Here is a 27,650-nt window from a genome sequence, read left to right as displayed (position 1 = left end):
CGCTTCCGAGCTACCTGCCACGGATGAGGAGCCCGTGATGGCAACCTGGGGCTCGCTGGCCTTCAGGTTGAAAGATATGTGGTCCATGACGGCGTCCACGGTGTCTATCAAGCCCAGCACCACGGCACTGTCCTGCAAACAGCACGACACGAAGGAAGGAGACGTCAATACGGAGCTCGCTCAGCACGTGCACCCGACGGAGGCAGCAAGTGCACCAACGCACAAGATCAAGCCTCAGGCTCACTCTGCAGGCTCACGTTCCTGCAAAGGAGGACGCCCAGCATCTGCTGAGCAACATGGCGGGCCAGGCTCCGCCCGCACGATGACCAGACCAGAGGAGAGACGGTCACGCCGCTACCCCGTTTCACAGGCGCAGAGGGGACCACTGAGGTCACCCAGCCCAGCCGAGCTCGCAGAACGCGGACACCCGCTGAGGTTGAGCCCGGTCACCCAGACCATCAGCTCCAAGGCTTCCGCACTCAGACACAGAGTGCCCAGACCTGGTCCCCACTCCATCCTGAACTCACTGGGGATGTTGACAGGTCTCTGACCGGCCCCCCCAACTCCATCCCCTTCTGTTTCATGAGGTGGGGGACCACTGCTCCCAAATACCCTCCAGGATGAAGACACCAGCACTTGTGTCCTAGTCTCTGTGAAGGGGAGGAGGCTGCGGAGGTGCCAGCACCTCAAGTCACCCCTGGCCTCCCCAACGTGCCTGGGGTGTCCCTTCCCCTCCAAGGGCCTCTCCACTCTGAGCCCCCAGGGCAGAGATGATCCCAGTGGATCCCCAAGAAGGCGGGGTTCCCTCATGGTGGCTCCGTATCTCTGCAGCCAGTTCGGATCAGGCTAACCATCCCTCGTCCTCAGACACACGTCCAGCAGGGCAGGGGGCGCCTCGGTTCCCTGGGAACACGGTGTGTGACTCTCTGCCACCACACCCCTTCTCTCCTCCCTGCCTTTCTGAAAAAGCATCTGTCTGTTGCTAAGCGTCCCAGGGGTTCTCTCAAAAACACACGCTCCATGAGAGTCTAACGACTTGGAAATAGAACACTGAGGCCCATTTTAGACATTTTCTTTCAGGCCTGTGGCCTGATTTCAATAAGCCAAGCACAGTTAAGCACATGAAAATCTGTGTTTCTGGCATGCAGATCTGTTGGGTAGTGGCTGATTCATACCTTCCCTTTAATGCACAGTAGAGCCTGCCTGAGTCTGAATAGTTTCATGATTATTCATATTTTGTGGCAGAGCATTAAGAAAAAGTTCATTTAAGATGATGCAGAAAATACATCTGCTCAGGTCCTCCACTGGCCATCCTCTGGGTGTTTCCCAGGCAGCAGCGCTGTACACATCGTCCCCCCAGAAATCATGAACTCTGGAGTGCTGTGCCTTTTAAAATAGAATGTGTTTCTAGGTAAGATTATATCAATCTTAAGTTCATAACCGTCTTTCTCTCCCTTTGCCGATGTGAAGCCCGATCTCGTTCCATTTGAAACTGTTCAAATAAAAAGTTCATCAAATGTAAACCCTGGAGCCATCTCATTCATAACGAGAGAAGGTGATGTCGTTCTGCTTCAAACTGGCAAATGTGTTTTAAACCTTACAGGAGTTCAGGAGAGGGAGCACTTCAAGTAACGGTGTGGTCCCAGCCCTTCCAGGCAAGGCAGTTAGGAGTCTTTCTCCCCCTTCTCCACCCCTGCTGGGCAACCTGGAAGTCACATTTTTGAGACAGCACCATCAGAAAATGGACAGAGCCAGGATCCCCAGGTCACTGGGTGGAGAAGAGCTGACCCACGTCAGACTTGGCGTGAGTGAGAAGTAAATGTCCACTGCGCTGAGCCACTGAGACGTAGGGCCTATTTGTTACTGCAGCATAGCCTAGCCTAACCTGACTGATAGAGCATCGCAGAAGATACTTAATATTATTGGGAAATGTCCTTGCCATAATTAAAGAAAAACAGATAAATTCAGATATATAGCATATGTGTAAACTATATATGCATATAAGAGAATTGAAAACTAGATTTGAAGGGATATATACAAGACTGTGAATAATCATTATCTCTCAGCCTGAGGATTTCAGGTGATTTTTATTTTATATATATGTTTATGATCTGCATTTTCTAACTTCTCCACAACATATTCACTTGTTTTATTTCTTAAATAAGTAAAATCAAGAAAATTATTTTCAAAAAGAAAAGAAAAGGTATTCCATTCTCCTAATTCTTTAGTGTACAGAGGAAAGGAGAGGCTGCTTTGATATTTACTCTTATAATCATGAAGTGTATATTGTCATATGTTCTACCTTTTTCATTTAATCTAGTGATCTTTAAACATCAAACATGTGTTTTATTATCATTCAAGAACAGTGTGATGGTAAAAAATATGTTTTTAAAATGATAAACAAGCATACATTCCTCATGAAGAAATCCAACTGTTTTCCTGTTCAGTGTTGACAACAGGACCACGGTACTGATGCTCATAGAACTGATCCATAGAGAAGACAGAGCGTTGCAGAGCAGTCGTATATCCAGTCAAAATTAACTCTAATATCCCAGAGATGCATCATTTCTCTTACAGATGTGAATTGGGCCATACTTAAGCCACTTCCAGAAAGACAAAAAGGTGCCCCTTTTGAAGATCTAAATGTTCTTTTCTCTTACCTCTGACACAGCAGTCCAACTGGGCAAAAAAAGAACCTCTCCCACGGTCTTTAAGAAAGTCTAAAGGAAGACAAGATGACACCGCTTAGCATGTATCCTTAAGCCTCAAAATTATAAGACCTCTGATTTTCCCATCCCTGTCAACCACGGGCTGGGTTTTGCATATACACAGTAGTAAACCAAAATAGCTCCCATTAGTGGATCTGGTTATATTGTACAAAGCCCTTTTATAGATGTTACAGATGTCATCTTATTTGCTCCTGGTGACAATCCTTTAGTCAGTGACAAACACTTAGATGTTAGATGTGTGTTCACAGCTTAGTTACGGCAGCAGCCCTGAGTACAGTACCTGGAAGATATAACCAGCCCTCAGTAAAAGCCTGTTGAACAAATGAATGAATGAATGAACAAATCGTGGCCTGCTCCGTGTGCTTTTCTTGGCATGAGAAGCCAAGCTGACATAAAAACCCACTTGTTTAATTGGAAATGACCACTCCATAAGCAGAAGTTACTCGGGGTCCCTTGGACAAATCACCTTAAAACCATGTTTGGTTTGGTTCACTACTGTTCTAAAAAAATGAAAGTAGCTTGTAACATCTTCAAATTGGGAGATTTAAATGAAATTATATGAACTTCCTCCTTCTTGTGAAAAAAGCAGAAGCTTGGACAATTCTTATCCCATAGTCCCACATGGCCACCGTCGACCAAAACTGAACAGCAGCTGACCCTTTAGGTAGTTGTGCATTCTCCAGCTCACCCCAGTCCTCACCACTCCCTATTGCCTTACACCTAATCTGTTTCACTCATTTACATTACTCATGTAGGTTTTTAACAGTGTGTTTCCTACTACAGACGCCAGAATTAAACTTAAAGCCTGATCTAAACCTCCTATATTTCCACCCAACTGCCTTCTCCAAAATGCCACATTCTTCCTCACACTTTTAGACACTAAATATTTAGAGAACACATCCTCAAAACTCTTCACTCTTTCATTTATCTTTATTTGATAAATACTTATGACCCTAAAGTGCAATGCCTTAGAATTTAAAGATGAAATTTAAAAATTAAATATGAAAAAAACAATCACGATCCCTGCCCTCGTTGGGCTTGAGGCCCAGGGGGCAGAGTTTATAATCTAGAGCAGGGTTAAGCACTTTTCTTTAAGAGGATCACCTAGTAAAAATTTTAGGCTTTACATGCCATACAGTTCTGTCACAAACACTCAGTTCTGCCACTGTAGTGCAAAATTAGTGACAGACAATCCATAGCTAAATGAGTGTGTTACAGTAAAACTTTATTTACAAAAACAGGCAGTGGGCTAGATTTGGCCCAAGGGCTATAGTTTGCTGAGTCCTGATCTAGAGCAGTTCAGCTGAATAGAAATATAATGCAATCCACAGTTTTATTTTAAATTTTCTAATAGCCATATTTTTAAAAGTGAAAAGAAAACAGGTGAAATTACTTTTTAATAATACATTTGACTTAGCCCAATATATCTAAAATATCACTTCAACATGCAATCAATATAAAAGTCATCAATTTGGGGCTTCCCTGGTGGCGCAGTGGTTGGGAGTCCGCCTGCCGATGCAGAGGACGCGGGTTCGTGCCCCAGTCCAGGAAGATCCCACATGCCGCGGAGCGGCTGGGCCCGTGAGCCATGGCCGCTGGGCCTACGCGTCCGGAGCCTGTGCTCCGCAACGGGAGAGGCCACAGCAGTGAGAGGCCCGCGAACGGAAAAAAAAAAAAAAAAATCATCAATTTGATAATTTACATTCTTCTGTTATACTGAATTTTAGAGATCCAGTGTGTATTTTATATCTTGATTTGAACTGATCACAGTTCAAAGGCTCAAGAGCCACGTGTGGCTAACGGTCTCCTTATTGCCCAGCACAAGAATCGACTTCTGGTCACTTTCCTGTTCAACTGTTAGTGGTTAGAAGCCAGGGCATTATGGAAAATTGGATATGGATGCCAAAGATTTTTATTTCTCATCCAGTCAGAGATGGGTGGAGTTTGGGGTAAATCTGCAGCATTCCTCTCCAGGACACCCAGAGTCGGGTATCTCAACACAGGCCCCCATCAGAGGTCTCAAGCTGATGGCCCACACACTGAATCTGCCTCATAAATGTCTTTTATTTGGTTTGTACACAACTGCTTTTAAATTTCAGTTAGCTGTCCCCCTTTTTTTTTAACTGGATGATTTTCCATTTCAAAATCAGGTACGGAGTTTTGCTTGCAAAATCAGCAGAGGTTACCCTAAAGGTTAAAGTCAGGGGACTCTCGAGCAGCTCGACGCCACTCCCTGTGGGTGGGCACCTTCCAGTTGCCACGGTCTCTACTCCTCCCTATTGTCTATCTGACCCAATCATCCATTTACTTTATTTGTCTGGCCCCTACATGCATTTGAGTTTAGGACCCCTGACAGCGTCCAGTATATCTGAGGGGGAAAGGGGAGTCAAAAGGAAAGAGGAAATCGCCAAGCTTCAAAAGAAACTGTTTCCTATGTAGACCTGCACTGAAGTCTATGTTCCCACGTAGACATCTCTTCAAGACTATGGAGGGGCCGGACCCTCCCGTTCACCCCTCTGGGCAGTCGGCTCGCTGTGGGGATCCTCACACCCACCCCCAGAGCTCACGTTCAGAGCCCGGAAGTGCTTCCTGTGGGGAGCCCGGAAGTGCTCAGAGTGCTGCCTTGGCCCCACCCAAACCACCATATGATTGGCTGAGCTACCAAGCCAGGCCCACTCCCCTTGGCCAGTGATTGGTCTAGGTGCAGTCATGTGACGGATCTCTGCAGGGGGAACCATGGGAAAGAATTTCCTCCCCTATAAAGGAGGAGGAGCCCCCTGACCTTGCTTTCCCTCCTGGTGGCTGTTAGTGAGGTGCGATGTTTGGAACCGTTCCAGCCCCTTGGAAACAGAGCAGAACGCCAAGAGAATTGTCCTGCTGCTACCCAAATCCCTGCTGTGAATGGAGACTGAAGTAATCAAACCTGGAGTGAAGCAATTAGATGCCCCTACTGTTTCTTAAATAGTCATATTACTGTTTATTTGCAGCCAAAACCATTCTAGGAGAGAGACTTGGGTCATCAAATTATCCCCATAACACAGACTGGGAAACTGAGGCTTGAAGAAGTTAAAAAGTTGCCCAAGGACACAGAGTTGGGGAGTCAAGCCCAGGCTTGCCTGACTCCAGTGTCACTGAGCTCCTGCAGCTCAGGACATCCCCTCCCAGCACTTTTCAGACTCCATGGTCCATCTTCATCCTCTCAGCCCTGAGCCTCTTGGAAGCAGGAAGTGGTTCTTGGTCATCCCAGATCCTCAGAACCTAGCATGTGCTATGAATGAATGAAAGAAATCTGAGACGTGTAACTCTTGCTTCTGTCGCCTGGGCAGGAACGCTATGGTGTTCAGGACCCACCCTGCATTTCAGGATGTCTTTGTTTACAGAACACATGCTTTCAGGTACTTCTTTGGGCCTGTCTTCAGCAAGGAAACCAGTAAGAATTAAGAACTCTTAAAAAGCACTCGCCAAGTGCCAGACACATACTATGCGCATAGGACCCCTTTTAGTCCCCAGTGAGGTGAGTACTATTATCTCCCCATATCTCAGATGAGCAAAGTGAGGCAGAGGGATGTTACATAACGCGACCAAGAGTGCACTGTAAGTAACCGGCAGAGACATTCAACCCAGCAGTCAGACCCTATACATCCTGCTCTTAACACTTATGCTGCATTTTTGAAGTGAAACGGCCTCAAGCATCCCTTCTTTCTGCACATCAACCAGGAGCCCTGTGCTGAGATCGAACTTACCAAGCCCCCAAGAGCCCAGCATCCTCCTCTACCTTGACCTAGAAAGATTCTGAGAATGAAAAGAGAAAACACCTTGGTTCCAATGCCATACGTGGTGCATTCCCTAAGTGCTTTATGTAACTTTGGGAATTCCCACTGAGATACAAGTCACAGTGTTGGGGTCACACTATGGCCCCACGGATAAATCTGCCAAACACCCAACTCTACCTTCTACCTGTTGCCAAGGGAGGTGGCAGAGTTTAGAGCAGGAGTTGCAAACCCAAATGCCTACAGGGGCCAGCTGGATGGAGAGAGGGGCCAGGCTGTCTGGGCACTGGGTAAACAAGATGAAGAGTCTACTCTCATCTGCAGGAGACCCTGCTGAGCTGCGTAGAGCTGGCTGGAGTGGCCACGCCATCTGGTTGAAATCCAGACTTTTATATTAAAGTTTCTGATTTTTTTCACCCCTGTGTAGGTCAAAGTGGGCCATGGTCTGGCAGTTTGCCAATGCTGATCTACTCGGCACAGAAATCGAATAGCTTTACCTTGGTGAGATTTAATGCTGTTTCCTCTGAGAGGGATTTATTGGGTAAGCTGAGGGACATATTTTGAAGGTAATTCAGAACAATTCCAGGACTCTCGAAGTTTCTTCTCTCCTCTGTCAAGTTGGTTATGATGGGATGGTTCGCATCAATGGGCACCTAAAAGAAATCAGCGACATGAGCTCCTTTAAGAACTAAAGCCAAGATTTCTGCAGAAGTTCAGTGGGTCCCCTGGGACGCATGCTTCTCACACCACAGTAATCATGGTAACGGCACCTACTGTATACCAGGCACTCTTGTGACGACTTCACAGATAGTATTAACGTTGCATCCTTACAGCAGCCTCACGAAATACACACCCATCTGATAGATGATACTAAGCGTGGAGAGGCTTACGCAGAAATAAATAAGAGAACTGGGATTTGAACCCAAGCAGATGGTTCTAGAGTCTGTTCACTCGCTATTATATTAAAGTTCCCACGGAAGGGAAGCTGATTGATCGCAAATTAATTCCAGAGGGGAACACTTTCTAAACGTATTGATCCTTTCCTCAAACATCAGAAGAGGTCTTCCCTGGTGGCGCAGCGGTTGAGAGTCCGCCTGCCGATGCAGGGGACGCGGGTTCGTGCCCCGGTCCGGGAAGATCCCACGTGCCGCGGAGCGGCTGGGCCCGTGAGCCGTGGCCGCTGAGCCTGCGCGTCCGGAGCCTGTGCTCCGCAACGGGAGAGGCCACAGCAGTGAGAGGCCCGCGTACCGCAAAAAAAAAAAAAAAAAAATCAGAAGAAAATGGCGCAGAGAGAAGCCAAGTGTCAAGGCCAGCTCCTCTCTGTTCTCCACTCATGGTACCAAGAGCACCAGAAAACAGTCTCGGGTCAGGGGTAGCGGGGGCCCCGTGTAGGCACCTGAGGCTACAGGCCGCACAGGAAGCAGGTCTTCTGTTTAGTCACTCCGCGCATTGAGATTTAGTGCCAGTGTTGGCGTCCCCTCCATTTATTATTTCCTCCCAGACATTCATTATACTGCCAGTAAGACAGGCCCAGACTGTGGAATGGGATTCCCACTCTCCCGGCATAGAGTCCCAGCAAAAAGACATCACCAGCATGGGGAGGTGGGGGCAACATTCAATGCATCTGCTCACCATGGTGTTTGCTGCGGGTGTCGTGAGGAAGCCGGGTGGCGCTGAAGACAGCAAAACATGCTTTCCTGGAAAAAAAACCGATCATATGCTTCATTAAGGGCTGAGCCATGGTCACCTCTTTCACCCTCAGGAAGGCCTGTCCCTATTCAAAAATCTAGCAGCTTCAGAGACAAACTAAGAAGAGTCTGAGAATTGTTCTGAGTAGCAATGTCGCTGGAAAGATAAAGGCCTAATAAATCAGCCAAATGGGTAGATGGTATGGATTTTCCCAGGTCAAATTATATTTCCATTTATAGTCTAAATTGCTTGGGAGTAGTCTTTAGGCAAGTCATCATATAAAAAGATGACTTTATACAGGCTTTTACTGATTTCAAATAAATAAAGAAGCAAAAGAAATAGATTTCCACTGCATCTGGACTACTTAGAGATAAAACACAGAGGGTTGTGAATCACTGGGCTGGGACAAACAGGAGACCTCGCCACCTCCCCTTCCAGTGAGGTGACACTGGTGTGGACCCCACCAAGTGGTGGGCAGGCCATCTTCCTGAGCCCCTCCCACGCTGAGGAGTCTATTCAAGACCCCATCTGGTCCATTACGAATGGTTATAATAATGAAGACATCCAACTACTTCTAACTTTAGTATTCCCCAATGAAAACACCGACTTAACTAGATACTCTGCTTCATTTCTGGAAATCCCTCAAGTTGCTTTGGGTGGCCTGAGGGAATAACCTCATCACCCATCCCTGGTTCCAGGAGTAAATGGCCCTGTGGGTGGAGGTGGGTAGCCGGTGAGAGGGTAAAGGTGTGACACTGCTCTGGGGCGCAGAGCCCCAAACACTCTCTTCTCCAAGTCATTCCCTGGACGCCAAGGAGACCCATCAAATTCACATCTAACTCATGTGAGTCCGTAAGAGAAAGTGAAGGACAACAAAACTCAGCCCAGCAGCCCTGCCCATCCTCATAACTGATGACCACGTGAGACTAGGATGAGAAACGAGAGTCGGCCGGGTCCGGAGTCACTCTCGGTTCCCAACTGGCTCTTGTTCTAAGAGCATCTGATCGTGCAGAGTGTGTTTCCAGTGTCAAAGAAACGCACTTTCAAACCGTGGGACTCTGAACAAGTCTGCTTGTTCTGCTTCCTCAGCTTCTCTACAGAAGGAACTGCCAACCATCGCAGGGCTGGGGGGACACCTGAGCGGGGGGATAGCTGATCAACACTCTGCCTTTGTGTGAATTAGAAAAGAGGAGGCCACCTCAGCTGGACCGACCCATCAGAAAACGGCACTGCTCTAGCTAACAGGTTAGAAGAGGGACCCCCTCCAGACAGGTCACCCAGGGAAACGCCCCCTTCGGGTACCTGCAGCCCTAGCTCACAGCTTCCTGTGCAGACAGATCTTTATGCAAAGGAAGGCAGGGTCCAAAACAGAGATTCCTAGTGACGTCATATGAGACACGAAAGGTCGCATGTTATATGATTCCATTTATATGGAATATCCAGAATAGGTAAATCCATAAAGACAGAAAGTAAATTAGTGGTTGCTGGGAGCTGGGGAAGGAGGAAAGGGGGAGTGACTGCTCACTGGTGCTGGGTTCCTTTGGGGGTGACGGTTGCACATGTGGACATAGTAAGTACCACTGAACTGTACGCCGTAAAATGGTGACATTCACGTTTTATGAATTTTACCTCCATTTTTTTTATTAGTGACTTTCCAAGTCCCACAGTTCATTGTGGTTGAGTGACGATCTGAACCCAGGTCCAACTGTCCCCCGGGCCCCTGATCTGAACGACTGCTCTGTGCTAAGCAGGAAGGGGGCATCCTGGGGGCACCAAGGGCCCACGGTGGGTGAGTCTGGCACGCGGGAGGCACGTGGGAAACATCTGTGGATCAAATGCACTGATGGACCTGGAACACTTGATTCCCAAAGCTTTCCATAACCATCTATCACAAACACCTCGAAAACTCCCTGGTGACCAGCAGGACAATATTCACCTCAGTGTGTTTCTGGTAAATTGTGAATTCCTCCATCTCAGAGAGCAGGGGTTCTAGAAAACCCACTGTCTTTATGAGGCTGATGAGGACACGTCTCAGCCTGCAGTGCTGACGGCCGCATCAGGAGAGGGAGGAGAATTAACATGCTGGGAAGGGGCGGTGGGTACGAGGCCCGCCCCTCCCCCGGAGCTGACGTCACACCCGGCCCGCAGCCCCTCCCCTCTCACTGACCAATGGCAGCTGTGAAGTACATGGCGACCTCATCCGGCGTCAGGGCCCGTTCCCAGATGATGAACTCGTCAAAAGCGCCGTTCTCGTAGTGCCTGGGCTGGTCCTGATCAGACCCTATCACGAGGTTGGCGTTGGGCTCCCCGTAGGCATGAGACGCTTTCCCACTTGGGTCTGACGTGCTCAGCGTCCCGTTGACGTAGACTTTCAGGCCCTCCTTGGACTTCCAAGTAAATAGGACGTGAGTCCAGTAGGGGCCTGGGGAAGAGCAGAGACGGCCTTCTGATGCTGCGGGTCGAGCTCCCCATGCAGTGCTCATTCTAGTTTTAAGCACATCTCTCTTTCTTATGACGATGGGTCAGCGCTACCGTTGGTTGAGTCCTCCTAGAGGTCATAATCCACGTCTCACTTCCCTCAGTCCTTAGGAGCACAGGAAAGAAGTTACCCCCCCCAACCCCAGAAGCCGTTCAAAGAGACCCTTTGCCATTTTAAATTAAATGAAGTAAATGAAGTAACTAATGGTCATAACTTGTTCAAAAATGTTTTTTTAATCCAGCCTAGGCCAGCACAGGGCAGGTCAACGAGACCTATCTGAGGGCCTGATTCAGCCCAAAGGCCACTGATACCCACCTCTGCCCTGACCTCAAGCAGGTGACAGCTAACCATATGGCAGCACCGAGGGAGAACAGACCACTCCTGGCTCCGTCAGGATCCTCCATCAGGAAGCTTGGTGATGACTCGTCTCTCTATCGTGAGAACCACGTTCACCAACAAGCAGAAAGTTCCCTGGACTTTGATGGCAGCTTTTGCCCCACAAAGGGCCACACCTCCGTGCAGGTGTGCGCTCAGACGCCCTCGCCCTCGGGGACTTGCTGCTGGAAGTCGCCCTTTGCAGGAAGCCTGTGACCCGAGCCAGGCGGCCGTCTTACATCACCCAGCAGTTACCCGGGGCTTCTCGCTCGGGATTGTGCAGCTTTCTAACTGTGAGTCTCCAGAGAGCATTTGGATCCGAGACAGGTCCAAAGCATCACTGCCCTGGAGGGTGAAAATCCCTTCAATGAACAAATAAAGAGCGCACTCTCTGCCAGGCAGAAATGTTTGCAGTTCTCCCCATTTCTCTGGGCGGGGAGACAATCGGGATTCAGCAGATCTGACCTCAAGACGTGTTCACGACAAACGACTGGGGGCCTGATACTGTGTCAGCCCCAAGGGGCACGGGGTTCAGACTCTCACGGGACAGACTGATAGCAGGTGGACGGCGATAAGAGCCACGAACAGGGGCAGGACAGGCAGGTCTGAACAGGCAGAGGACGCAGAGACAAGCTCTGGCCTCGGGGGTCAGAGAGGGCAAATTCGCAAGATTCTCTCAAAGTCGGTGCGCACAGGATTGGCCCCTTTTCCGGGGGTGGAGGTGCGAGCTTGGCCCCAGCTCACCGCAGCGCGGGATCCGGCAAGTGCGTCCGCTGCGCACGGGCCGCTCTCCCGTAGGCTCCTTGTGTAGCAGCTCATCCCACTCTCCCAGTCACCCCACGGCCGAACACTTCCTGTGCTCACGTGACAGGCGAGCACACCGCGGCGCCGAGCAGGCGAGGGAGGCGCCGGGTGCGCACAGCTAGCGGGGCGGGGCGGGATTTGACCCGGGCTGCGAGGCTCCAGGGTCCATGGTGCTTTAACAACTGAGACACGCAGCCTCCTTTAAATGGGCCGGAAATGAGTTTTCCTTGCCTATGTCAGAGATGTCATTTCCTCCCGAAGGAGATCGTTCTAGGCTCTCACTTTGCCCTCCACCTCCGCCATTCCCTTCTTAGCCTCCAGTCTGGACTGGGCAGCCTGTCCACGCTACCTCGAGACATGCTGAGTCCCCCATCGCCTCTACCCATCTCAGTTCCCACTCCAGACCTCCAGCCTCCCCCAGCTTCCTGGCCCACACCTCTGACCTCATGCCCGGCCAGCGACGGATCTCACTGAGCCCGGGAGGAAACAGGAATCGTCAGACAGAACCACGTGGCCTCCCAACACCCACCTACGCACTCAGCCACATCTGCACACACCCAGTCCCCACACTGGTCCAGACCATCCCTGCTGAATCCCAGGCCCTCACTGGCCTGGTGCCCACACGCCTCCCCTCCGGCAGCCTTTCTTTCCCCCAATCGTCAGCCCCTCTTTTCCAAAAGGTTTTTCATGGCGAAGCCTAAACATTTGCAAGTCTACACCACTAAAAAGAGGGAGGAACAGGAGGACATGGGGGAGGGGGAGGAAAAGAAGGAGAAATAATAACCGCTGTGCTGAGCACTCCGCATGCAACATTCCATTTAATTTCCCCCAAACTGTGAGGTAAGTATCACTAATGCCTTCACTGGGGAAACTGAGGCTCGGGACACTAAGTAACATGGCGCAGTGACCCAGTCATCCCGTGGTCAGGGGGAGCCCGGGCGTCCGCCCGATGGACCCCGCCCCTCATCCTCCGTGCAGACATCTCCGCAGAGGATGTCACCTCGCCCTTTCCAGCAAGTCCTCCCAAGCAGCCCCCGAGAGGACGGGGCTCAACCGCCCGCAGGCCAGGGGACCGGCAGCGGAGCGTCTGGCCTCCTTGCGCCTCCCCGAGCATCCCTCTGGGCCAGCGGCGCCCTTACCTGGGGGGCTGAAGGTGGCCTCCCACGTCATGGAGTTGTGACGCGTGTACAGCTCCACGGAGCCCTTGCCACCGCTGGAGCCGACTTTGAACCCGTTGGAAATGACCTGTCCCCCGAATGCGAAAGGGGTTGTTCTGGACTGTTCTGCTTGCGTCTTCCAGAAAAAAGAGAATGTGACCCCTGAGGACAGAAAAGGCGTGGGGTTATTTCTAATGAAAAATGGATAGGACTTAACCTCACTGAAGCAGGTCATTCTCCCTGCTCTTTGTTTTTCATTTAAAAGGCAATTTTCTTTTTTCTCATTCCAGAGGCAGTGTATGCTCAATCCAGAAAAAACCGACCATAAAAACAGGTAATATTTATGAACAGCTCACAAAGTACCAGACACTTTACTAAGGGTTTTAAATGAACCCTCTCCTCATAAATACTACAAAACCCGATTATCATTCATCGCCTTACCCCGTTAGGCAGATGAAGAAACGAGTCCGGTTTGCCCAAGGTCCCTGAACTAGAGACTGACTCAGGTTAGACCCAAACTCAGTCTGACATCCAGACGTCGGCAGTTAAGGTAGCTCCTTCCAAAGCCTCTCCATAAACATATTTTACAGAGAAAGGAACCAAGTCATACATACCGGTTTATAAGCCACATGTTTTGAAAACTTACTACAGCAGAAACCCCCTCCAATGTCCATAAATACACCTCTATGTCATCACTGTTTGTATCTGCACCTCATGACATTCTAAACAGGAACTCTAGGGAATTCCCTGGCGGTCCAGCGGTTAGGACTCTGTGCGCTCACCACTAAAGGCACGGGTTCAATCCCTGGTTGGGGAACTAAGATCCCGAAAGCCGTGTGGCATGGCCAAAAGATAAAATAAACAGGAACTGTAATTTTTTTAAAAAAAAATTTTAAAAGGGCTTCCCTGGTGGCGCAGCGGTTGAGAGTCCGCCTGCCGATGCAGGGGACGCGGGTTCGCGCCCCGGTCCGGGAAGATCCCACGTGCCGCGGAGCGGCTGGGCCCGTGAGCCGTGGCCGCTGAGCCTGCGCATCCGGAGCCCGTGCGCCGCAACGGGAGAGGCCACAACAGTGAGAGGCCCGCGTACCGGGAAAAAAAACAAAACAAAACAAAAAAAAACCAAAACAAACAAACAAAAAAACCCCAGCAAACCCCTCCCCCCATGGCTGGGTCTTAACTTTTAATTTCCCAAACAGAACTGGCAGCTAAACCTTTCTGCACGTCTCAGATTAGATGCCTTTAGGATAAATTCCCAGTAGGGCATTTCTAGTCAAAGAGGAAGCCACTCTGAAAGGTTCTGAAACCTACAATTGTTCATTCGCAACAAAGTGGGGCCCACGAAGGCCCTGGCAGCCGAGACAGCCAGTCGGCAGACTCCGAAGTCCTGAGCCCGGCCCCCGGGCCCCACGTGGACTAAATGGTATGAACAAGCTGGCCCATCGGTGGGTGTGTCTCCATCCCTGAAGCAGGGGTGGGTGTAAGGAGCAAGGCCAGCCCTTGATGGTGAACACCCTGACCCGCGATCCCTTTGCAGTCCAGGGCAGGCTCCCTGGGGAGCGGTGACAGTGGCCACACCGGGCCGGCGGCTCCGGGAAGTGCGCTCTGGGTCCCTGATGACCTCCACTCTGCTTCTCTGAGTCCAGTAACATTTACCCTTTCCTTGCCCATAAGAGAGAGAGAGAGAGAGAGAGAGAGAGAGAGAGAGAGAGAGAGAGAGAGAGTGTGTGTGTGTGTGTGTGTGTGTGTGTGTGTGTGTGTGAGAATGTATGCAGCCTGCCTGGACTCGGTGGTGAAAGCTGGAAATGAATCAGGCAGCATCAGCCCTCCCAGCCTGGCCTAGGCTCTGCAGTGGGAAGGCTTCCTTGATGCTGAGAGAGGAGGTGCCCAGAGTTGATCAAAACTGGGTCAGGATGGGGCTGGGAGGGGAGCGGGGGCGGCCATTTGCCCTGGGCCTTATTTATATAAATGGCACCAATTTTAGACTTTGGATCTTATCTTCAAATGAGAATATGGGCACAGTCCAGAGAGTCTGAATTAAAAGACGACATCTGTCCTCAAGTATAAACTTCTGTCCCATCGCCACCCACGGTGGCTGTAATGCTTTATGAATCAAGGTGTTTGTCACAAGTTGTTCAAACGTCTTGTGACAATTACACTGCATTATACCTTTGTAGGTCGAAAGCCTTAATACGATTAATATGAACATGTAAAACATGGCATGATTATATAACCCTGCTTTGGAATTTCTCTAATTTTTTTTTTTTTAATGTAAAGAGGAACCTCAAAATAACAGATGAGGCTCAGAGAGACTCCAGGGAAGAGCTCAAAGTCGTAGGTTCTCAGGGCTATTGAGGAAAAAGAAAAGTCCCCCAAAGTGCCCTGGGACACAGGTCACGCCAACCAAAGAATGGGACTTGGGCAGTTTGCTCAGAGGGCGGCTGGGCTGTCCCAGACGCTGTTCCACTCAGCAGCTGGAGGGGCCTCCCAGGCCCGGGGCATCCCAGTACTTCTGTCTGCCTTGCACTGCAGCGGCGCAGAGTCCAAAAGCAAAGACCCGAGCCTTCCTGCCATGCCTCTCCACTCAGAAACAACCAATTTCACACGGACACGAACACGGCACATTGTGAAACTTTTGTTATGAAATGAAGTCCCAGCGGGATTCACAAAAGTCCATTTTTTCCAAACACTTTGCTGCATTTAAAACTTCCTTTCTCTCAGTCCTGTCTTGGCCAAGTATCTTTCTGTCCAGGAAGAAAAATAAAAATAAAACATTCAATTTGGCATTAGGTAAGGGAAGACTGAAGCAAACAATGGTTACTATAAGCCAAGCTTTTCATTTTTGTTCATTCAGCCTACAAAATAATCATATCTATCTTAGGAACAGCTTGTATTTAAATATCAATTTACATCTTCATAGAGTCGTAAAAGATTCACAGTGAGCCCTCTAATATTAGCATTTTCAGGAACTTTGCTTCTTGAACTTGGAATTGTCAATACAGAGGAGAAAATACCTGAAAAAAACGAAGTGCAATATTGACAAATTGATTCAATACTTTTCTTCTTCTTATGAGCATTGAATCCTCATCCGTCCGAAAAAAATGTGAGGAAAGTTCTTTCTCAATAAGACCAAAAAAAAAAAACAAAAAAGAAAAGAAAAGAAAAAATATCCAGCTGTCCCAAGAAAAGGTGGATACATTTGAGTGCATAAATATTATAAAATTCTGCAAGGCAAAAAATTTACCATGACAAAGTCAAAAGACAAATGACAACCCAGGAAAAAATTATTTGTAAAACACTGAACAAACAAGAAATGAATTTCCTTACTATATAAAGAACACTTTATAAAGAAAACTAGGATCACTACTGCTTAAGGAGAACTTACTTTGAGCAAGACAGAATGTCCCAAGAACTTTCATGTATTAATTCTTTTAGTCCTCCCGACGAGGCCTAAGGTTACGGTTATGAACTAGGTGTTAGTACGGTCCCCATTTTACAAGTGAGGGGATTGAAACCAAGAGAGGTAAAGTAACTTGTGTAAGGCCACACAGCCAGCGACACAGTCAGGATTTGAACCAGGCAGTCTGGCTCTGGAGTCTGCACCTGTCATCTCTCTGTCTTCCCTTAGAGATAGTGTTGTTTGGGAGAGGACTCACTCGCTGAATTAGATAAAAAAGATTCGAAGGCGTTCCGTGGAGGAGAAAAATGCACACTACAGACCTGGGCTAGGCGGGGAAGTCTTCCTGTGCGTTATCCTCTCGGCGTCTGCTGCTGGCGGGGCAGAGGTGGCAGGCAGGGGTGGGTAGGGAATCTCTCCGGGTAGAGGAGCAGCTCTTCCCAGACCCATGGACTCAGCACCTTGCCCTGCATGTTGGTACCTCAAAGTGGACCAAAGCAGCAGATAGCAGGGAGGACAAGGCGACCTGCAGGTGATGTAGCAGCCTGGCATCCATCCTCCCTCCCCCAGCGCAGCACCTCCACGTCTTGGGGGGCACCATCCTCCCCACTCGGGTTTCCTCTAGATCAGGTGGGGCTGACCACACAGCCCCAGGTTCACATGGGCTGGACCAGTCGGAACCACAGGGACTGGCTCAGAGATGGACAGGCTTCATCCGAGAAAATGGAGTCCTGGAGACTCTGAGCGGACACTGCCATCACACCTGGAAAGCCTTCTTGGAACAGAGCCAGGGCGATGGAGGAACACAAACTTTTGGTGACGTTATCTAAGCACCTGGACCCAGCTTGCGGCAGGCTCCATCTCCCAAAGAAGCCACACCGTCTCCCATTCCATCTGCTTTCATGCCCTGTGACCTTCCCGCTCTCCACCAAGACTCAGGCCAATTTCTCCACCTGCCCTCTGGCTGATTTGACCAAGAAGAGTCAACAGAAGTGGCCATGGCCAAGTTCCAGGTGCAGCCGTTAACTGTCCAGGAGATTCAGCTTTCTGCCTCTTGGAGCTCAAAGCCAACGTGGAACAAGTCCAGACTCTGCTGGTGGAGAAAGAAACCGTGTAGAGAAGCTGGAGGTGCCAGAGATGCAAGTGAAGAAAGTGGTCTTGGATATCCACCTCAGGGGCACCTTCAGAGGACCCAGTCCTGGCCGCCACGGCTGCAGCTGCGTGGGAGCCCTGGCAGCCCCCAGAACCATGAGGAGAAGTGATGCTAAATTGTGTCACACTTGCTAAGTTTGAGAGTGCTTGTTACACAGCAGTCGATAACCAGAACATAGTCTTTACCTGGATCCACTCAATAAATCCCCCAAGCCTAGCTGAGTTGTGTTTCTGTTGCTTACAACCTTTCAGCTGAAGTTTGACAATCCACAGAGGAGTCCCCTTCCTGACCCCGAAGTCCCACCAAAGGCCACCACAAGGATGTGCACATGGCTCCCTCCTTCCTTCCCGACCACGACTGTGGGGGGCTGACTTGGGGGGGGATGCTGGAGAAGCGGCTGCAGGGTGAGAGGGGAGCACGGAGACTCTCCATCCTTTCCCGTTTCCAAGACGACTTGGTTCAAGACAGAGGTGGCCCTAGGCCTGTGTGAGACACACACACCTACAGCGCAATGGCATGAGAGGACGTGAGCTTATCCACACATGCTGACTATAACAACCAGCTAAAAGCGAGTTTCCAGGAGAACCGCCCGGAGCCAGCAGAGCAGAGCTCCAGAATGTTCCGGAGTGGGAAGCTGAGCGTGTCAAAACCAACGCCATCCCAACGGGCACATGAAAAGATGCTCAACACCGCTAATCATCAGAGAAATGCAAATCAAAACTACCATGAGGTGTCACCTCACACCGGTCAGAATGGCCACCATTAAAAAGTCTACAAATAACAAATGCTGGAGACGGTGTGGAGAGGCGAGAACCCTCCTGCACTGTTGGTGGGAATGTAAATTGGTGCAGCCACTGTGGAGAACAGTACGGAGGTTCCTCAAAAAACTGAAAAATAGAACTACTATATGACCCAGCCATCCCACTCCTGGGCATATACCCTGAGAAAACTCTAATTCAAAAAGATACATGTGGGCCTCCCTGGTGGCACAGTGGTTAAGAATCCGCCTGCCAATGCAAGGGACATAGGTTCGAGCCCTGGTCCGGGAAGATCCCACATGCTGCAGAGCAACTAAGCCCGTGCGCCACAACTACTGAGCCTGTGCTCTAGAGCCCGCGAGCCACACCTACTGAAGCCCACACACCTAGAGCCCGTGCTCCACAACAAGAGAAGCCACCGCAATGAGAAGCCCGCGCACCGCAACGAAGAGTGGCCCCCGCTCACCGCAACTAGAGAAAGCCCGCGCGCGGCAACGAAGACCCAACTCAGCCAAAAATAAATAAAATAAAATAAATTTTTAAAAAGATACATGTACCCCACTGTTCATAGCAGGATTATTTACAATAGCCAAGATATGGAAACAACCTAAATGTCCATCAACAGATGAATGAATAAGGAAGATGTGGTACATATACACAATGGAATACTGCTGAGCTGTGAAAAAGAATGAAATCATGCCATCTGCAGCAACATGGATGCAACTAGAGATGATGACACTAAGTGAAGTCGGTCAGAAAGAGAAAGACCATACGATATCACTTATATGGGGAATCTAAACTATGACACAAATGACCGTATCTACGAAACAGAAACAGAGTCACAGACATAGAGAACAGACTTGTGGTTGCCAAGGGGGAGGTGGGGGGGAGGGATGGAGTTGGAGTTTGGGGTCAGCAGATGCAAACTGTTATATATCTAATGGATAAACAGCAAGGCCCTGCTGTAGAGCACAGGGAACTATATTCAGTATCCTGGGATAAACCATCATGGAGAAGAATACCAAAAAGAAGGCACACATATGTATAACTGAATCACTTTGCTGTACAGCAGAAACTGACACAACATTGTAAACCAGCTATACATCAATAAAAAATTTTTTGATATTAAAGCCAATAAAACTTAAAAAAAAAAAACAAGGCCATCAATTTCACTCCCGGGCTGTGGTGTCACCTTAGATAACACCTGACTCAGTAAGCTCGGGCTGCTACAACAGAATCTCACAGACTTAAATGGCAGTGATTTGTGACAGTTCTGGAAGCCGGAAGGCTGTGGTCACGTCGCCAGCAGAGCCCTCTTGCTGGTTGTACCCTCATGCGGCCTTCCTTGGTACGTGCACACAGAGAGCCAGTGTCTCCTCCTCTGCTTATAAGGGCCTTGACCCCTCACCCTCGTGACCCCACTGAATCCTAACCACCTCCCAAAGGCCCACCTCCAAATACGATCGCAGGGATAAGATTTCAACACATGATTTTGGGGAGCACACATTCAGTTCATAGCAGCACCTCATTCATTCCTTCATTCAGCAAACACTTAATCAGTGGCTGGTACACGTCAGACACTATGAGGGAGGGTCTGGAGGCAGCAAAGTGAGCAGACCCCGGGTCCCTGGGCTCCGGGACCTCCTACCACGTGGGCAGGGAGGGACCGACGTGAACGGTCACGCGGGAGTCCCCCCAGTGGCGGGTGTGAGGAGGTCTGGGAGGAGAGACATACGGACAAGAAGCATGGAGCAGGGCGCCATCTACCCCGGAGGGTGAGAGAGGCTTCCTGAAGGTCGCTTTGGGCCTGAGATCTGAAGGGAGCGGGTGTGACTCGGACAAGGGGAGGCACAGGGCAAAGGACCGTGTGGAACATTTAAGGAGCAGACCTCGTATCGGTCTTGTGACAAGCCGTGGCGAGGAGGGTAAGAGAGGAGAGGAAGGTGAGGCTGGTGAGGAAGATGTGGCCAGGAGAGACTTGGGTCTGAGCGCCGTGCTTCGGGTTAGGAGGGAAATCTGAGATGGTACCTCCGAGTCAGGTTCCTACAAATCACCACGTAGTTCCGTGCCTGATAACAACACGATGCACTCTCAAGGCTCTGGAGGTAGAAGCCCCACCTGAGCTAGAACCAGGAGGTGGGCAGGGCTGCGACCCCGTGGGAAGCTGCGGAGAAGAATTCGTTCCCACCCTCTTCCAGCTTCTCGAGGCGCCCACGTTCCGGGGCTCCTGGCCCCTCCCCCAACCTCTCTTTGACTCCGCCCCTCTGCCCCTCCCTTTGTAAGGAGCCCTGTGATGGCCCCGAGCCCGCAAAGATCAGGACACTCCCCACCTCAAGTCCCTTGACGTCATCACTCGGCTTCACCCGCTGCAAAATGGGTTAAGGGTACGCTAGGTTGCTTTGCATTATTTTTTACAACTGACTGCGTGTTCATTGACAATTACCCCAAAATAAAAAGGATTTCATTTTAAAAAAAAGAAGAAAAGAAAAGAAATTCTGCTCTGTTGGGAAGGCCTTTCATCTGATCTGGCTGGTTCACCATCCAATTTTGCTACGGCGTATCTGAGGCACGGAAGTTGGATGTTCTCCCAGGTTTTGGTCAAGAGAGGCTCCAGAATTGGGGCGGTGGTTTCTTTAGAAAGAATAGAGGATGTCCAGGGAATCTACCAGCTGTCGGGTTTTCTGTGCGGTGTGGCCGAGAAGGAGGAGGAAAGAAGCAAGTGTGCAGGGTTCTGATGACAGAGCACCTCTATGGAGTGACCACCTGCCGAGTGCCTCCAAAAGAGCGCAGGCTGGGAGAGAGTGACGGGGAGATGTGGGCTTTCTGGCTAAGCTGAGAAAAGACCCAGACACCTAGGTAGCCGTCCACCAGCAAGGTTCTGCTGTAGATGCCTAACGCTGATTTTGTTAAGACGCTGAAGTGTGACCCCTACCTCTGCATTTCAGCAGAGTACAGGTTGACATGATGATTTTTACCTACATCTTTCTACGAGTTGACAATTCCACCCCCTCTGGCGTTGGACACTTTCTCCGAGAGAATTTTAGCATCTAGGCCTTTACATAACATGAATCACATGAGGCCCTTCTCCACGGCCTTCCAGTTCTTCTGACTGTGACAAGGAGAAAGGCCATTCGTATGTAAGTAACAATTGCTAATCCCCATTTTAACACAGAAATGCCGCATCTCAAATTTAGAGCCTCTGCTGGGCCACGGTACCCACGTAGAATTCAACAATATAGGTATCTTCTACTTATGGGAACCAAGATTGGTTTTCAGTTCTTGAGGGTGATATAAAGTTTCCTTTTCAATTGAATCAAAGTAAGTAAAACTTAAAGAAAAGGTGTAAGTATTATAGTTCAGGTGCTATGTGTATATAGTAAAAACAAAAATCATAAAAACAATTTAAAAGTGAATGAAATTTAAGAATCACTAGTCTTAAAAACATTCTACCATGACTGGAAATTTAGATAATTACATCATTCAACCTCAACCTATTAAAATAAATAACCCAACCTTGGACTTCTTCTTTGGCATAAACACATCCTGCCTCACTGCCTCGACAGTCGACGTTACAAAAGTTGAGTTAAGGAGATGACGTGCCATTTTTTTGGTCCACTTTAGGACCATGAGAACAGAATTACATCTGGCTGTGTAAGTTTCCTCGGTACAAATTTCAAGTGATCTATTCTCATCCATTCTCAATATTGTGGAGACCCAGCTGCCCAAAAACACCAAGAGAATGGTTCCTAAGATCGTCTTATTCACCCTAAACACAGAGCACAACTGAGGAGCAAAATGTGAGGCTATATATGGTCCAGCGAATACAAGAGGCCTTACTCTTAAAGTAGAAACACGACAAGGTATCAACTCCCAGGCCCAGTGTTCACTGTCCTCCCTAATAGTATCTGATTTTTACTTGACAGAGAAGCTGTGAAGATGGTGAAGCTTCCACACTGTATCCTTAGATTGTTTTTTTCCCCAACTCCATGATTACAAGTCAAGGAAGTAACAATCAGATAAGGTGGGAGAAATGATACAGCAAAGAGCAAACTTTGGAGAGAAAAAGAGCTGAAGGTCATAGTGGCAGGGAATCTGGATAACAGAAGAGACACCGGCTGAAAGGTAAGGAGTTCCACCTTCAGCCATAGTTGAGTTTGCAGTGGTAGGAGAACATGTGATATATGAAATGCAGAGAGAAAGATGACAGAGACCCAAAGGGGCAGAGTTTCTCAGACTTCAGTGTACACGACAGAGGCCATAAACTCAAAAGCCCCTCTTGCCAGGAGGGCTGACTCTGTAAGACAGCCAGCGTGTTTCTCGAAGGCAGCTCAGGCTGTATCTTTCAACATGCAGACACACTTTCTCAGATCAAACACTGCATATCAAGTACTACTCATGTCTACCCTTCTTGCCCCCCAAAAAGGCTCTGTTTAATTTCTTCTAGAAATACCTGGCGCTGTAGGACTCTCTTTCACACTAACCATTTCTATTCTCATTATTTATGAGACCAACAGGTGAGTGGCGGCTGCCCTTCCGTCTCAGCAAGCAGGAAACGGAGAATGCTGGGGACTCAGGAAATCTGGAGACCATAGGACCATTCCAAAGGAAACAGTCAGTAACCAACCGCTCTTTCAGGTGGGCAGGGAACACTGCTGGATCTTCTGATTTTTTTATGAGAAGTCAGAAGTATAGATTTTTTAATGAAATTTTCTCTTATATAGGAATTAGATATTAATTTTTTAAAAAAATTTAAAGCACCATGAGAGAGTCTCTGTTTCTGCAAACAGTGAGCGAGGCTATTTGGACCCACCCATCATGTCGAGAACAATTTAGAAAGCTGATTAAAATATAAAATCTGTGAGAGTCGACATAATGCCAGCAAACAAAATACATCTGTGGGATGGAGTCAGCCTTGGCCAGTTCTGTGATTCGGTCCATGAGAATCACCTGGAGGTCCTGGCTAAAACTACAGATTCCCAGGCCTCATCCATGGAGATTTTGATTCAGTGGGTTCTGGGCTGGAGCCTGAGAACTTCCACTTTTAACGATCTCTGCAATAGACTCTTCTGCTGATGGTCTGGAAACAACACTTTGAGATACTCTGCACTAAATTGCCATGTGTCTCTAGGGTGACTTGTGCCCCCTCTGGGCCTCGGTTTCCCCCTCTGTGAAATGGGCGTACTGAATGAATACTTCTCTCTGAGGCTCCATCAGGCTTTCCAACAGCCCCCTAACCCCCAGTCATCTGAGGGAGACAGAAGTTGGATCCATGCCCAGCCTGTATCCATCAGACCATTCTGGAAATTACCATCCTGAAACTCAATTCTGCAAATATTTTAGCATTTTGTTGAGAGCTTTTTAAATTTAGTAACCTAATGCAAAAAGGGCAAAAAAGTCCTATCGAAGTTGAGAAGAAGGGAATGTGGATGGTGAGATTTCCCAGCTGCTGCTATGGAGCCGTAGCAGGCTTCTTGGTGTTTATAAGCAGGGGAAGCTCTAATGCACAAGAGGGAAAAACAAAGGGCGCATTTCCAGAGGAAGGAAAATGAGTAAAACAGAGAGAATGTCTCTCCTGTGGGGAGCCAAGGTGATTTAGAGTTGAACGCAAATTAGAGATAATTAACTCAAGATGGAATTTAATCCAATATCAGAAATTAGTTTCTACAGGTCCAAAGAGTGCAAAAATGGGACAGGCCCCTTTAGGAATGGAGGAGGACCCATCAAGGGTGATATTCAAATGACAGCCCATCAGAGATTTGCTGGGGAAGCATTCAAAGGAATTTAACATCAAAAAGACAGTTAGACTAGACGCACTTGTTCAAGCGACATGGATCAAACATCTACGATGCCGATATTCACCCCTGAAAATACAGCAATGACCACGACAGACAGAGTCCCTGCCTTCACAGAGCTAAAGGCCAAAGAAGGAAGACAGAAAAGGAGCAGGTCATCCACCACCGACGCAAAGGGCTAGAGGGAAAACATGCAGGGAGATTTGAGACCACAGACAGAGGAACGCGGCCGGTCTGGGGCTCATCCCTGCAAAAGTGACGCTCGAGCCGAGCTCTCAGGGTCTACAGGGGAATGAAACAAGATGCTGGAACATTTCAGGAAGAGTCCCTTCCCACGCTGAGTTTCCCCGCTTGTGTGCTTGCTGGTCGTGGGAGCTGGCGGCGAGACACCTCGGTATTTAAGGAACACAGACTGGGTTTCCTTCGGTTAATGTTCAAATAGCCCTTTTCTCTCAAAAGTTCCTCCAAAGCTTCTCCTGCATTTGCACCCAGCGCCCAGGAGATCCCACTTGCCGAAAGGCAGGCCCCACGCTCAGCTCAGAGAAACAAGGGAAGCTGGCCGAGCGGGTGGACAGAAGCCCTGCGGTGAGCTTGGAGGGAGCAGCCTGGCAGAGGAAGACGATTCCACGTTCTACCTGCGAACTTGGAGAGGGACAGCTACATTGCTCCGACGCTTTATCCTTTTTTGAAAAGCTCTAACCTCAATCCTGTCTCCTTAAACATTCTTTAAAAACAAAAATCAGCCGCAAGTATGAACAGAGGCCACAAGAGAATTGGGAAATCTCAAATATGAAAACAGTTGACCTGCTGGACTGGGCGTGCAGAGTGGCCCTCTCTTTATTTACATGTTGGGGGAATTCTCTGGCGGTCCAGTGGGTATGACTGGGCACTTTCACTGCTGGGGCCCGGGTTCAATCCCCGGTCAGGGAACTAAGATCCCACAAGCTGTGCAGTGAGGCCAATATCTGATCCAATGTTGCCTGCGTTTTAATCCCTCACATTTTCATCTTATCTGGACAGCACCTCGATTATTATCATGAAACACTGTTCTTTAAGTCAACCCATTCTAAGCTTACTACTTACTGAAGTCGCATCCTAAAGAGTATCTATGAAAGCTATCTTAAGCTTCTGATGAGCTATCTTAAAATAAAAACATAACCATTAATTGTTTAATCGCTCCAAGTGCACCTGAAATCATCTCACCTACTTCACATGCTACGTGGACTTTGATTTGGAAAATGCTGGACGGACCTTCCCTGTTCTCCTTAAACCCAGAAATACAAGCTATCTGAGGCCCCAGGGAAACCCACCAGAGCAAAGGGTAGGGTCAGTAAAATGGGGAGATGCATGCAGTGGTCCTTAGGGTGGCACCCACGCCCGGTGGCCCTGTCTGAAGGCCACACCAAGGGAGGTGGACGGAGGAATGCCCACAGCCCCCCTCTGCACCCTCATCAGCCCCCAGCAGCACGGTCTCTGGGGGCCAAGGCTGACTTGACGCTTCCTGGCTTCCCTGCATATCTGGCCATTCTCTAGAGAAAGGGGCCCCCGGAGAACAGCTTCAAAGGCCCCAGTTAACATGACACAGGAAACGTTGTCCACAGGGTGGGAGGTGAAACCAAAGTTCACAGCTCTCTCTACCACCTGAGCTCTCGTCTGTCTCGTTTTTTCCGAGGAGGAAATGAGTGAAGACGTGTGGTGGGATTAGAACACTGACTGGCACGAAGTAAATGATTAACAATTGTGGGTCACGGGCTCCCCTGGTGGCGCAGCGGTGGAGAGTCCGCCTGCCGATGCGGGGGACGCGGGTTCGTGCCCCGGTCCGGGAGGATCCCACATCCGGGAACCCGTGAGCCGTGGCCGCTGCGCCTGCGCGTCCGGAGCCTGTGCTCCGCGGCGGGAGAGGCCGCGACGGCGAGAGGCCCGCGAACCGCAAAAAAAAAAAAAAAAAAACAATTGTGGGTCATTATTAGGATCGGGCCAGCCGTGTCAGCCCCTGTCACAGGGTCACATCCAAGCGAGCAGGTTGGGTGAGGACCAAGACCCTGGTGACAGGAGGGAAGTCTGGAGCCCCCCCAACTCGACCCCAAGGGCCTCTCAGTGCTGGACCGACCACGTGCCAGTCTTCAGAACAACCCCGTGAGCAAAAGGTACTTTGATGGACCCGTTTTACAGCGAAGGAACTTGGACTCAGAGGTTAAACGGTTACCCAAGGTCACGCAGAAAGCATCAGAACAGGAATTGGAACCCAGGCCACCTGGCCTCAGAGCCCACGCCGTTGACGTGCTCTGTGTCCAACTGGCCCGGTGATCAAAGGGTCGGAAGTGATGAACCAAAGGGCACTGTCCATCGCAAAGGGGGCCCTGCCGTTCAGCCCCACCCAGTCAGAGCGGGCCGGCGGTTGGGAGGGGTGGACTTCTCGAGAGAAATTGGAAATTCATATTTTTATGTGAAATCTTCCTATTTTTCAACATTGGCAACTAATGAAAAGTTTTTAACTCCGTGCTTTTGCAAAGCGAAACGCAGCCACAGGCCAGAGTCAGCTCGGCGGCCTCTAATTTATGACCGCAGAGTTCAGGTAAAACTTCGCGACAGCTCTGATTTGCAATAGCTGGGCTGCCCCACTGGTCCCATTCATAGTCGCCCTTCAAAGGCTGGTCATCTGTGATCGTCCCCAGTCACTGGAATTCCCGGGGCCTTCCATCCCACACGGGTCAGTTCCAGTTGGCAGCTGAGGCTGCAGAGACACCTGTCCTCCGGGAGAGGCCGTTCCTACAGACCCAGAGAGAGACCAGGCGGAGACCCCCCCCCCCCCCACCGCCCACCCAGCTCACCGCCTTCCGGACCGGAGGCAGGGAAGGGGTGAGGCAGGCATGACTGCTTTCTTGTTTCTCTTAGTCCTTGTGGCTGAGGCGGGGCTGTTTTAAATTTAGAGGAATAAACAAGGCTGCTGTGTTTATAGGGCTGTTTGAATTCAGGAACAACTTGAACTGTGGATTTGTAAACCTGGCGTGGTTTTGGGCCTCGAAACCCCTTCTCAATCTCTGGGTTCTGCGAAGTCCAAAACGTTTCCTTCCACATGTTATCACCTTGTTAAGCTTTTGTTTACTTTTACTGTAATGTAACCCATTATGGCCCCGAGTCAAGAACAATGAATTCATCACAGGGCGGTTTTGATAAGGCCATGGATGTCCAAAAAGCCTTAGGGCTTTCAAATTGGCTTGCATTAAACTTTTTTCATTCCTAGAAAGAAAACTTTTTATTTCCTTAGGATAATGGAACTTGGAAGCTTGAAGGTGATTTGGATGGCAGAGAACAATTTCCCAGAAAGTTTTGGAATGTGGCTCAGATGTCCATTGTCTGAAGCTCAGATACTAGAGAGCAGTTTACTTTTCATAGAAGAAAAAAAAAAGAAGGAATAGGTTCCTAACTTCTCTTTTGCATCTATGTGTTTCGTCCGTGGCATTATTTTAACCACAGACCTGCAACCTCTTGCTGGGACATCTCTCTCCACTGCCCCCTCCAATCTTGATGGATATAAAAGGAGCAAACC

The 27,650-nt window shown here is 49.3% G+C and overlaps 1 protein-coding gene across 5 annotated transcripts in view; it reads right to left on the bottom strand.

Annotated features, from left to right (window-relative positions):
* The window catches only part of ADGRD1 (adhesion G protein-coupled receptor D1), a 142,712-nt gene that overhangs the window by 100,902 nt on the left and 14,160 nt on the right, over positions 1 to 27,650 (bottom strand). For all 5 annotated transcript variants that reach the window (XR_010837029.1, XM_067015783.1, XM_059040042.2 and 2 more), the window contains 6 exons: positions 12,986 to 13,165; positions 10,356 to 10,610; positions 8,132 to 8,196; positions 6,997 to 7,152; positions 2,661 to 2,720; positions 15 to 132 (listed from right to left, as the gene is read on the bottom strand). Coding sequence is in view for 4 of the 5 variants with exons in the window: in XM_067015783.1 (XP_066871884.1) it covers positions 15 to 132; positions 2,661 to 2,720; positions 6,997 to 7,152; positions 8,132 to 8,196; positions 10,356 to 10,610; positions 12,986 to 13,165 (834 nt within the window). In the remaining variant the exon portion in view is untranslated. The remainder of the gene's footprint in view (positions 1 to 14; positions 133 to 2,660; positions 2,721 to 6,996; positions 7,153 to 8,131; positions 8,197 to 10,355; positions 10,611 to 12,985; positions 13,166 to 27,650) is intronic.

Source organism: Kogia breviceps, chromosome 15 (assembly GCF_026419965.1).
Source record: "Kogia breviceps isolate mKogBre1 chromosome 15, mKogBre1 haplotype 1, whole genome shotgun sequence".
Lineage (NCBI taxonomy): Eukaryota > Metazoa > Chordata > Mammalia > Artiodactyla > Physeteridae > Kogia > Kogia breviceps.
Note: the sequence above shows the minus strand (reverse complement) of the source record. Positions and strands in the feature narration are given on the sequence as shown.